The sequence below is a fragment of the Pseudophryne corroboree genome, chromosome 3 (genome assembly GCF_028390025.1).
Source record: "Pseudophryne corroboree isolate aPseCor3 chromosome 3, aPseCor3.hap2, whole genome shotgun sequence".
In the NCBI taxonomy this organism is placed as follows: domain Eukaryota; kingdom Metazoa; phylum Chordata; class Amphibia; order Anura; family Myobatrachidae; genus Pseudophryne; species Pseudophryne corroboree.
Genome location: NC_086446.1, coordinates 359291651 through 359303177, shown reverse-complemented (window position 1 = coordinate 359303177; position 11527 = coordinate 359291651). Strand labels below are relative to the sequence as shown.

The window sequence follows — 11527 nt, the reverse complement described above, 5'->3', positions numbered from 1 at the left end:
GCATTTTCACCCATTTTTGGCGCAACTTTCACCCAAGCTGATTCGACAAAAATGAAAAAATTAAACGGCATGGGTGAAAATGGATTAAAAAAATGGGCAAGAATGCCCACGATTGAATACCCTGTGTCGAATTAGTGCCTTTTTTTGACCGGTAAAAAAAAACTGCACTTAATTGAATACCCCCCCATAGATGAAAATGCTTTGGTCAAAACGGACTTTGGCATGGACAACCTGTCTGTGAGGATTTCTTCAGTAGTATGTGATTGAGAACAACATGGCATCAAAATGGCACCAGGCAAACCATAAACTGTAATTCATGTGTAAATACTACAATAAAAATATACAAGTAAGAATAAAACAAGAGTTTAGCCAGAACACTGCAGGTGGTTGCATGCATTTAAAAAGAGGATGTCTTATCTGTGCCCAATGCTCACTTCAGCCCCAACCACCGTTACAAATAGAATTCACCATAGTAATATAATTTGCTTTTCCCCTATTACACAATATTATAGATATTAAAAGAACTAAAGGCCTTGTCAATATCAATACTAAAGTTTTGGCCTGGGACAGTGAAGCCCATATTCTCCCAATCAATGATAACTAACTTATAGTCAGATTCTTCACTGGTTTCTGAGTTATCATGTTTAAGTGAATCACTTGTTTTTTTGACCGTGTTCCTTGCTTTGCTGACCTCCTTTTCCATGATCAGATTCATGGGAACTGATGAGTTGCTTTGGGATGATGTGAGATACTGAAAAGAGAACATATTAATAACAAGCTTTTTCTAATTCTTTCTATGCTTCATGATGAATACATCAGGTAGTTAATAATGTAGCACAGTTGGTGTAGTGGTTGACATTACTGCCTCACAGCATTGAGATCTTAGGATCGATTCATACCACATAAGTAATTGTGTGTTGAGTTTGTATATTTTCCCTGTGCTTGCATGAGTTTGCTGTGGATACTGTGCTTTCATCCAACAATCCAAAAATATGGAGTACTGGTAGGTTAATTGGCTCCCAACAAAATGTAACTCTAGTGTGTATGTGGCAATATAGATTTTAGGGTCCACTAATTGAATGGCAAAATATCCTCAGTGAAGCGCTACAGAGTATGTATGACCTATATAAATGACTGGTAACAAATAAATGCTTAACTTAATGTTTTGTTCAATGCAACCTTAGACCACTGTTTTTTTCTTAATGTATCTCATTGGCTGATCTAACATCAAAATCTCCTAAAAGTTGCATTTACACATCGTAATATTAAGAATATTATAATTATAAACTTTCTATATAATTGGTTGCAAACCTCGCCATTACATATTTATGTGACAACATCAGTGTAATTGAAGTACTTGCAAGCAATGTTTAACTGTCAGTTATTCAAACGTTCTAGATCATTATGTATGTTCTATTTCAATGGGTTACTACATCAAACACTACCTTGGTTAATTATAATACATTATGACTGTCATACTTACTTTCCTTGCTGGCCTTGTCATGATGGCGATGTTCAGGAATGCTGTAGAAAATGTATATGTTTAAAGTTTTATAGTAATTAAGAACAATGGACAGCTGGAAAGGCAATGACATTAATGTACAAATCATCGTATTATTTACTAGGTAATATGAATTTAATTTTGAAAGAACATCAGTGACTAAAGATTCAGTAAATATTATCAAAGATTTGTATCATGCCTAAGTAAATAATTTCTAGCATTCAACTTAAAAAAAAAAAATGAAGTTGTCCAGGTACAGTAGTTAGACATGCATTACACTGTATATGGTCTAGAGATGTGCATTTCAAGAGCACAGCTGGGTGAAAAATGCTACTGTATTGCAAATTGGTCAACCATACCTAAATTTACTAATCAATTTGTAACACTATTCAAAAATTGCGTTGCTTAATGAAATTATTATAGCAGGTACTATGTCTTTCTGAATTACAGTAACTCAGAGAAAGCTTAAATAAGACATCTGCCTAAAATTTCTTGTTAAACTAAGGAACACATTAAATGACATACTTTCCTTAGCATCATCTAGACCTATGAATACAATCAATACACAATTTGCTTCTGTAGTTGCATATTATGTTATGTAGGTTGATATATCACAACATATAAGTGAAATAATAACAACAGTATATTTCAGACAGAAATCTTATACTCTTGTATGCAAAATCATTATTATTTTATATCATACCACTATTACTGCTATATATTATATGATTTAATTCACATACTGCATGTCCTGCCCTTCAAGCAATCGCTTGTATGTAGTGATCTCCATCTCCAGGTGGGTTGTTTGATCCATGAGAATCTTGTACTCATGGATCTGGCGCTCTAGATCTGATCGGATCTGTGACAACTGTTCTTCTACATTGTCAATAAGGATTTGTAGATGGGAAAGTTGGGAGCTGAAAGAAGCTTCTGTCTCGGCCAAGGTGCACTCAAGAGCAGATTTCTGTTGTCAAAAAATAGAAATGTTTCAGAAAAATATTCAGGTTTTCTTGCACACTGGATTTATACGTAGGCCCACTTGGCTAAAACTAAGAGCCCATCAAGGATATAAGTATATTATTCAGGTTGATCCTATACCTGTCATTCTTAGCCCTTCTCCTTTTGTTCGTAGGGATTGATGTGACCCCCACCCATGATTTAAGAACCTTAACTACTGACTAGTAAATACACAATTTTAGGCATATGAATCCCAAATTGTCAGTCAGGAAATTAACTGCACTTACATAGTGATGCTACAATATAATTATATAGACCTCAATTTTACAAACAATATCACTTCTCTAATCAAACTTTCACCATACAATCTATTTTTAATGCAGTGGCCATATTCCAACAGATAGTAGGGTGTACAGGACATATACAAAATAGGGACATACACAATAGACGAAAAAAATACAAATGCAGACATGAAAACAAAGTGTAGGGAGGGCTGTGCTCGAGAGAGTTTACAAATTTTTACTTGTCTCCAAATACACACCAATGCAACACCTCTATTGTGTCCAAGATTTCTACCTTCATTCACACTCATAACCTGATCCCATTGCCAATAACAGGACTGTTTTCATATTGCCACAATCTGTGGATTTCCATCACATGTCTCTAACCTTCAAAACCTTCATAAAATCACCCAAAACTCAAGTTTACAATATTCCATTCCATATTCTACCCAATCAATACTACTCTACACAATTCACTGAAAATGCATATTTTTTCTCTTTATATACTCATACACCAAAATAATAGGTTTTTTTTTGGTGTTTTTAAACATTTTTAACCCAAATTTGGTGAAATTCGGATGCTCGCCATGCTTTGGTCTCGGTGTCTCGCGTCGCTCGCCACAACTTTACTAAAAGGTAATAGTTTGTGACATGGATAAATGATGCAAAAGTTGAAAAAATACAGAAAAACATCCCAATTTTTTTTGCTGTGTCTGACTTTTGACTGTCTTACTTTTGACTGTCTGACTTTTGACTGTCTGACTTTTGACCCTGTCTGACTTTTGACCCTGTCTGACTTTTGATTGTCGACCATATAGTGTCTAACTAATGACTGTCTATCTTTTAACTGTCTGTCTATAGACACGAACCCACTCATACAACCTTCTTATTCCAAAATTAACATTTCCACACTAAACATTTTGGGTGAACTAATAAGTACAGTATTTAACCTCATGCATTAAATTCCAATAGTCCTGCAGACTGTACTATAAGTTTGCTAGCAAAGCCTCTTTCTCTGTTTAATACCCAGTCTTGTTTTATCACTGTGTTCATTCCCAATTGTCAACAGTGCAATTTTAACCAAACATTTTGGAGGGAAGTTATGGCATACCATGCTTAGCTGAGTCTGCAGCTCAATCTCCAGGGTCTGCATACATCGCTTTAAGTCAATAACTTCCGTTTGGACTGATTGAAGTTGCTCAGATCCAGATGCCACCTGGTTGTTCAGTTCCTCACTCTGAAAGGAGACCAACATTAAGTCACAAGTAACACGCAGAGGGCTGACTAAATGCTACTTACTAAGAAAGTCATTCAGTTACCCGAGCAATAAACATGCTCTCAACTTCTTTGAGATTCCTATCCATCAGGTTTTCGTATTGCTCTCTAACTTCACACAAGACCCGGTTGAGATCCACAGATGGGGCAGCATCTACTTGCACATTGATCCTGGCACCCAATTGATTGCGGAGGCAAATTACGTCCTTCAGGGGTGGAAGACATAGATAGAAAATCATAATTATGGAGGAAAAGTATTTTACTTAAAACTAAGAATTATTTAATCTGACCTGGGCAAAATATACAGTATTGTACGATGAGGAAATGAAATGTACCCTGATTTAAGGCAATGACAACACTTTGGAGGAAAAAACACTTGCAAAACATGTGCCTAATTCACAGTGTAATGAAATTACCTCCTCTTGGTGCTTCTTCATCTGAAGCAATTTATCCTGTAAATTCTCGAGTTGCATTTCCAGGTCTCCTCTCTCTATGTTCAAACCTTCAAGAACTTTGCGTAATCCATTCAAGTCAGTCTCAACAAAATTTCTCAGCCTGACCTCTATCTCATATCTTGGTGGATAACAAGAATAAACAATTTTTTAATGAATAGCTATAATACAAAATGTATCTCATATATTGTATGCCAAATTGTAACATCATCACTAGCTTTATCTTCAGTACCAGTTGGCATTTAATTATATGTGATTGAAGGGAGTACTGTATGTAGCAAACCTTCTAAAGTGGAAAAGTGGAGACGTTGCCTATAGCAACCATTTTCTACAGTAGCTGTAATGTTATAAAATGTACAAGTTAAATGATAGCTGGAATCTGAATAGTAAGGTTATTGAGAACTGTGAAGCATAAAACAACCCAACTATAATACAGCTGTTTACAGCACTTACCATAAATAAAGCATCTTTTATGGTATTAGTGTCCTGCACAAAAGCCACAATCAATTTCACAATGTTTGAATTGAATTTAAACATATTGTTTTTATTATTTTATACAATATGTAATCAACTATGTCCCAGAGGCTAACCTGACAGTGTTACCTTGCTACACCTGAATGTATGGTAGAAAGATTTGTATACCTACTTGTTTTTGAAGTCATCAGCAGCCAGTCTTGCATTGTCTATCTGGAGCACAATCTTGGCATTTTCCACAGATGCTTCAAAAATCTGTTAGAAAATGTTTTTTATAAAAACTATTTTATACCGAATATTCTCTATAACCACCACATTTATTAAGAACACCTATCCTAATGCAGTATTCGGTTAACCATTTTACTGTGGAGGACGAGAAGGCTCACCCTCCTTATGTACAACTATACTGTGGATCGAAAAGTGTATTTTCTTAAGGAATAAAATAAATAAAAAATATGGGAAAAGGGATATTAAGGGGTGTATTCAATAAGTGTGGGAAGCTGCTGTCTTGTCGGAAAGACGTCAGCTTCCCACAGATTTAGGTCGGAAGGGGTTCCGACCTATTCCTTAGTGCCCAGTTTTTTCCGACAAGTCGGGAAATCTGATTTGTCGGAAGCCTGTCGGAATACACGCGGATTGGTGGCTTCAGCCACTGAGCTGCTTGTATTGTCGGAAGCGCTGCCAACCGCGACAGGTTTAAGCCCCATTTCCGACAATGTCAATCCGACTTTTAAAAAAGTTGAATTGGCAGTGTCAGGAATGGGCCAAACCTGTCTGGTATGGCCGTGGCACTGAATACTGACCTGTCGGATCCTTTCCAAAGGATCCGTCAAGTATTGAATATACCCCTAAGCCTCCCTATCTAGAAAGATGGGGGTACCCTCATTTGAAATATGAGTGTCCCCTCTTTCAAACTATTTGCACCATTTTAGAGATTATTGCCTGGTGATTAGTGTGATCAACAGACAAAACCCCCTTACAAATCGGAATCAGGCACTCAATTCTTCTGACAAAAAAACTGTAGAAATAGAACATACATTGTACACAATCTCTTAACCATAGTATATGGGCTAGGTTTATGTCATGTGTGTCTTTTATATGCTCGCACCAGGTCATAAATACAAAAACTTCTTTTTATAACAAAAACTTTATTAGGTTTGATTTATATAGTTAACCCTTTATAATACAACAGATACTAACCAATAAAGAAATTACTTTTAACTTTAGAGGTGAACTTGCATTCAGTGAATCAGAAGCACCAATTCTGACTGCAGTTATCACCATTGATACAGTATGTATTTGCACCAGTCCTGGCCTACTTACATCTCTGTTCAGGTCTGCCTCACACTTATGCAAACACATCCTTACCGTACTTGGACTGTGTTTGCATGCCTTTTGTCTGCCCATCCCACCTACATAAGGCTAAGGAGGCGTAAATATCAAATCTGCATACGGACAGAGGAGTTAAATGGTCATATGCTCAACCCAACATCAGCCTCATACTGCTAAAGAAGATAGATAATGGAAATTTTAAAGGCAAATAGAGAAGGAGCAAAAGGGAAAAGGTTTATAAAAATGTAACATTTGGTGAAGTTTTTCTGTGCCACTGATTGCATGAGAGAGAACCAATAACTATTTGAAACTACATGATAACTCTATAACTGGATGTTAATAGCCCTACATTTTTCAGATATTTAACTTACCTTATGTTGGAGTTCCTCAATGGTCTGATAATAGTGCTGGAAATCAGGTAATGAGGTATGTGCATTTTTCTCATACCACTCACAGATCTTTCTCTCCAAGTGGGCATTTTCTTCCTCCAGAGAATGGACCTTCTCTAGGTAAGTAGCCAGTCGGTCATTCAGAAGTTGCATAGTTTCCTTTTCATTAACATTTAAAAAACCCTCATTCTTCCAACCACTGTGGCTCCCCAGGCTGCTAAAGTGGTTATCATGATGATGACCACTATGTCCACTTCCATATCCACATCCATGATTGAGAGAAGAGTGCTTGGAGAAGATAATGGGTTTACTAGGCACCCCATGAGCAATATGAGCTGTGTGATGGATTTTGTGCAATCCTCCATGATGCATAAGATGAGCACTTCCATGATGAATGGTGGGAACATGGCTAGAGAGTTTAGGAGAGTGACTGCTGACATGTACACTTGACTTGAAGTGTCCAGAGGAAGGATGGGTCTGCTTCTGCTGGCTGTGGCTCATGATGATGGATTCTTGGATTTGATTTCAATGTATCTTGCTCAAAAGAGAAGTATAAATGTTAGTATACATGTATCTCTTTTTATAGGCCATCAAAATTGAAGGGTGTTGCAGATAATTTGCTATTTTCCCGTGATTACACACTTCTCAGTCACTTGTTTTCAATACTGATTAGCAAATGAATAAAATTAGACCTATTTGGCTATTTTGAAAACATCAGAGAAACAAAGGCATGCCCAGCTATAGATCTAATCATTTGGAAGTGCCTTTTAAGCATAATTATAATGAAAGTGCTGAAAAGAGAACTCTTGTTCCTCCCTATTCCTTCCAATCATTAGCCCATCAAAGTAGAATTGATTCATAGCTTGTGCTACTAAGGGGTAGTCATTTCTTGAAAGTCTAAGCAAATACAATTATGTAACTGTTTAGGTCCAAGACATGTATTGAACTGCTCATGAACAGAACTACAAAATATTATAATTTCCTACCAAGGTTAGGGTATGTATATCTATCTACCTATTTGTCTGTCTGTCTGTCTATCTATCTATATATTATACACACACACACACACACACACACACACATATATATATATATATATATAGAAGAAGGCGCACTAGCAAAGTTCATCATATCTGCTTCATCTGGGGTACATAAATCCGTGGATTTACCTGCTCCTGCAGGATCCCTACAATAGTCAAATATTGGCCCTCATTCCGAGTTGTTCGCTCGCTAGCTGCTTTTAGCAGCATTGCACACGCTAAGCCGCCGCCCTCTGGGAGTGTATCTTAGCTTAGCAGAATTGCGAACGAAAGATTCGCTAAATTGCGAATAGAAATTTCTTAGCAGTTTCTGAGTAGCTCGACACTTACTCTGCCACTGCGATCAGTTCAGTCAGTTTCGTTCCTGGTTTGATGTCACAAACACACCCAGCGTTCGCCCAGGCACTCCCCTGTTTCTCCAGCCACTCCCGCGTTTTTCCCAGAAACGGCAGCGTTTTTTTCACACACACCCATAAGACGGCCAGTTTCCGCCCAGAAACACCCACTTCCTGTCAATCACACACCGATCACCAGAACGAAGAAAAATTTTCGTAATGCCGTGAGTAAAATACCTAACTTTTGTGTAAAATAACTAAGCGCATGCGCTCTGCGAACATTGCGCATGCGCAGTAAGTGACTAATCGCAATATAGCGAAATTCGTCAACGAGCGAACAACTCGGAATGAGGGCCCTTGTTAGAAAATCTCTCAGCAGTCTTGTTTGTAGCAAAAAAAACTCACAACGGTGGCAAATACAAGTTTGGCGTGAGCCCAGAACAGGCTCAGGTCAAATTTTCGGTTTAAATCTTTCAATTGTTAAGTTGTCAATGAGTTGGATGTAACTGTCAACATATTAAAAATATTTAGTAGCTTAGTAGCTCTTCCAACATACCCATGAGGTGGCTGTTCAGTGTCGTTTTTGTTTTTGGGGTGTCGCCAGGAGCTCTGATCCCCAGCGTTTCTTTCTGTTCAGTTTTATGATCACTTTTCCATTGCGAGGTGGTTTTAATTTTTTTTCCTGTGTATCAATGTTGCTAATCCAAGGCTTTTGGGTACATTTATCATTATTATTATTATTATCCTTTATTTATATGGCACCACAAGGGTTCCGCAGCACCCAATTACAGAGTACATATGCACATAATCAAAACAAGAAAACAGTGACTTACAGTTGAAGACAATATAGGGCAAGTACAGGGTAACTAAGCATAACTACACAAGTAAACGACATAGAGATACAGTAAGTTCCAAAGTGGCCAAAAAACTACAGGATTTGGGCAGTTGAGGATTATTAAAGTAAGAAAAGGATAAGCACATGAGGGAAGTGGGCCCTACTCGTGAGAGCTTACATTCTAAGAGTATATAAAAAAAAATTGTCTTCCAACCTCCATTTCTGTCATTTATTTTAGTTCATTGATATATGGTTATTTCAGGTCATTGAATTATGGTGATTTCTATCAGATATTACAATTCATTAAAGTTTCATCCAAATCCATCCAGTGGAAGCCCCAGAACAGGCTCCCTGTGTCAAAGTTCTGCTCAGCATATACCAACAGGAGGTCTGACTGGGACTCAAACACCCTAGTATGTGTTCCGGGATCCAATGTCATAACTCTGTAAAGTTTTCCCCAAAACTTATCCAGTGGAAGGCCCAGACATGCTCGGGTCAAAGTTCTGCCCAGCATACACAAAAGGGTGGTCTGACTAGGCCCCCAACCCCCTAGTTTGTTTCCTGGGATCCAATGTTACCACTCTGTGAGGTTTTCATCCAAATCCATCCAGTGGAAGGCCCAGGCCCAGAACAGGCTCCCTGGGTCAAAGTTCTGGCCAATGTACACCAACGGGTGGTCCAACTGGGACCCCAAACCCCTAGTTTTTCTCCTGGGATCCAATGTTACCACTCTGTTGAGTTTTTTTCCCAATCTATTCAGTAAAAGGCCCAGGACAGGCTTTCTGGGTCAAAGTTCTGTCCGGCACATTCTGCAGTAAGGTCCAACCGAACCCAAGTATGTTTGCTGGGATACAGTGTTACCACTCTGTGAAGTTTTCTTCCAAATCCATCCAGTGTAGGCCCAGAAGAGGTTCCCTGGGTCAAAGTTCGGCCCCGCACATTCCTCTATGAGGTCCGACCATCCCCAACCACCTAATATGTCTTCTGGGATCCAATGTTACCACTCTGTGAAGTTTTCTTCCAAATCCATCCAGTGGAAGGCCCAGAACAGGCTCCCAGGGTTAAAGTTTGGTGTATTCAGCTGTGAGGTCCGATCGGAACCCTAAGTCCCCTAAAACTTGGCCAGTCCAACTGGACCACCTCATGCTGGTTTACATCCCAATCGGTGCAGGGATGTTTGAATGCATAAAGTAACAAATAATCAAGCCATTGAATTTTATATATATAAGATATATAACCCTGGCCACGAAAGAGGTGGATTTTTTTTTACTCAAATCTGGCCAGTATTTTAAGTTGGGTATTGGAGGGTATGTGTACCAAGTTTGGTCCAATTCCATCAAGCCATGTAGGAGCCTATGAAGAACCAACATACATACATATTGTGAAAAGAAATCACATATACAAGATAAAAGTTCAACACTCTTTATTATCAGCACAGTCAGGTTACAGCTTCAAACACCAGGCTAGCAGTTCAGATTGTTAGGCAGCTCTCCAAAAGCATATGTTACAGCAGCACAGGTTCATATCAGCTCATAGCAGAACAGGATCACATCAGAATATCAGCATAGCAGCACAGGATCATATCACAGTGGCCCTGACACCCCCACTTCTGAGTGCTAATCACCAACAGAAGCCCATTCTGTGCTCTGAACACATTCTCAAAGGCTGATAACAGATGCAGTTTAATTATTTAGCCTAGCCCTAGCCCCTTGCTGACAACTGATTGAGGCAACACTTGGACTGGACCCTTTAGTCCTGCTGTTTCTACTCTGCTAAACCTGTGACATCCAGAAGTTCCACATTAACTTCATGTGGAACTGTGCTGTCCCTGCAACAATACATTTTATATATATATATATATATATATATACACACACACACACACACACACACACATACATACATACATACATACATACATGCATACATACAGTATATATACATACCATGTATCCTTGCAGGGGATTGTGGGCCATACTTAGAGAGATGCAGTGCTCAAGCTGCATGGAGTTTGCATTAGGAGGGGGCTTGTCTCAACTGGCCTCCATATTAGCTCCCCACTTCTTTATCTTCTGGTCACTCCTGCCTGACTTTGCCAGTTACAGTCCTCAGTTAATGCGGGAGCCCTTGACGCTCTGTGTTGTAATCCAGATCGTCCTAGCCCCTTTGTCTGCTTCAGCCAATCCTGAAAAACTGGTCAGTCAGTTAATATCTTGCAAGTCCACACTTCAGCCAAACCTACAAATTGGTCTGTCAGTTAATATCCTACAAGTCATGCTTCAGACAATCCTGTAAACCTGGTCTGTCAACTATCTTCCTGCAAGGTCAAGCTCAGTTCAATTCAGCATACCTGGTCTGTTAATATTCTGCAAAGCCAGTCTACAGTATATCCAGTACATATAGCCTGGTTGCTGACATTCTACAAGGCCAAGCTACTACCAATCCAGCAGTCCTGTCCTGTCTGCTGACATTTTGGTAGACCAAGCTTTGGCCCATCTTGCATATCTGCCCTGTATGCTGATGTCTTGTTAGGTCAAGCAACTTCTGCTCTAATATATCTAGCCAGACTGCTGTGCCATGGCCGTTCCTGACTTACTGTCTATCTGCATCTGCCAACGTCCTTCTCCACCTCTCAGCAACCTGTGGTATGGGTAGA

The 11527-nt window shown here is 38.9% G+C and overlaps 1 protein-coding gene across 1 annotated transcript; it reads right to left on the bottom strand.

The window, feature by feature from the left end:
• Nucleotides 1-496: 496 nt before the first annotated feature.
• On the bottom strand, nt 497-6814 carry LOC135057267 (keratin, type I cytoskeletal 19-like). The gene is made up of 8 exons (XM_063963159.1): nt 6644-6814; nt 5113-5195; nt 4431-4587; nt 4059-4220; nt 3851-3976; nt 2245-2465; nt 1464-1524; nt 497-751 (listed from the first exon to the last, which is right to left on the bottom strand). The coding sequence occupies exons 1-8, from the start codon at nt 6812-6814 to the stop codon at nt 497-499; spliced, it is 1236 nt and encodes a 411-aa protein (XP_063819229.1).
• Between the last annotated feature and the right edge of the window lie 4713 nt (nt 6815-11527).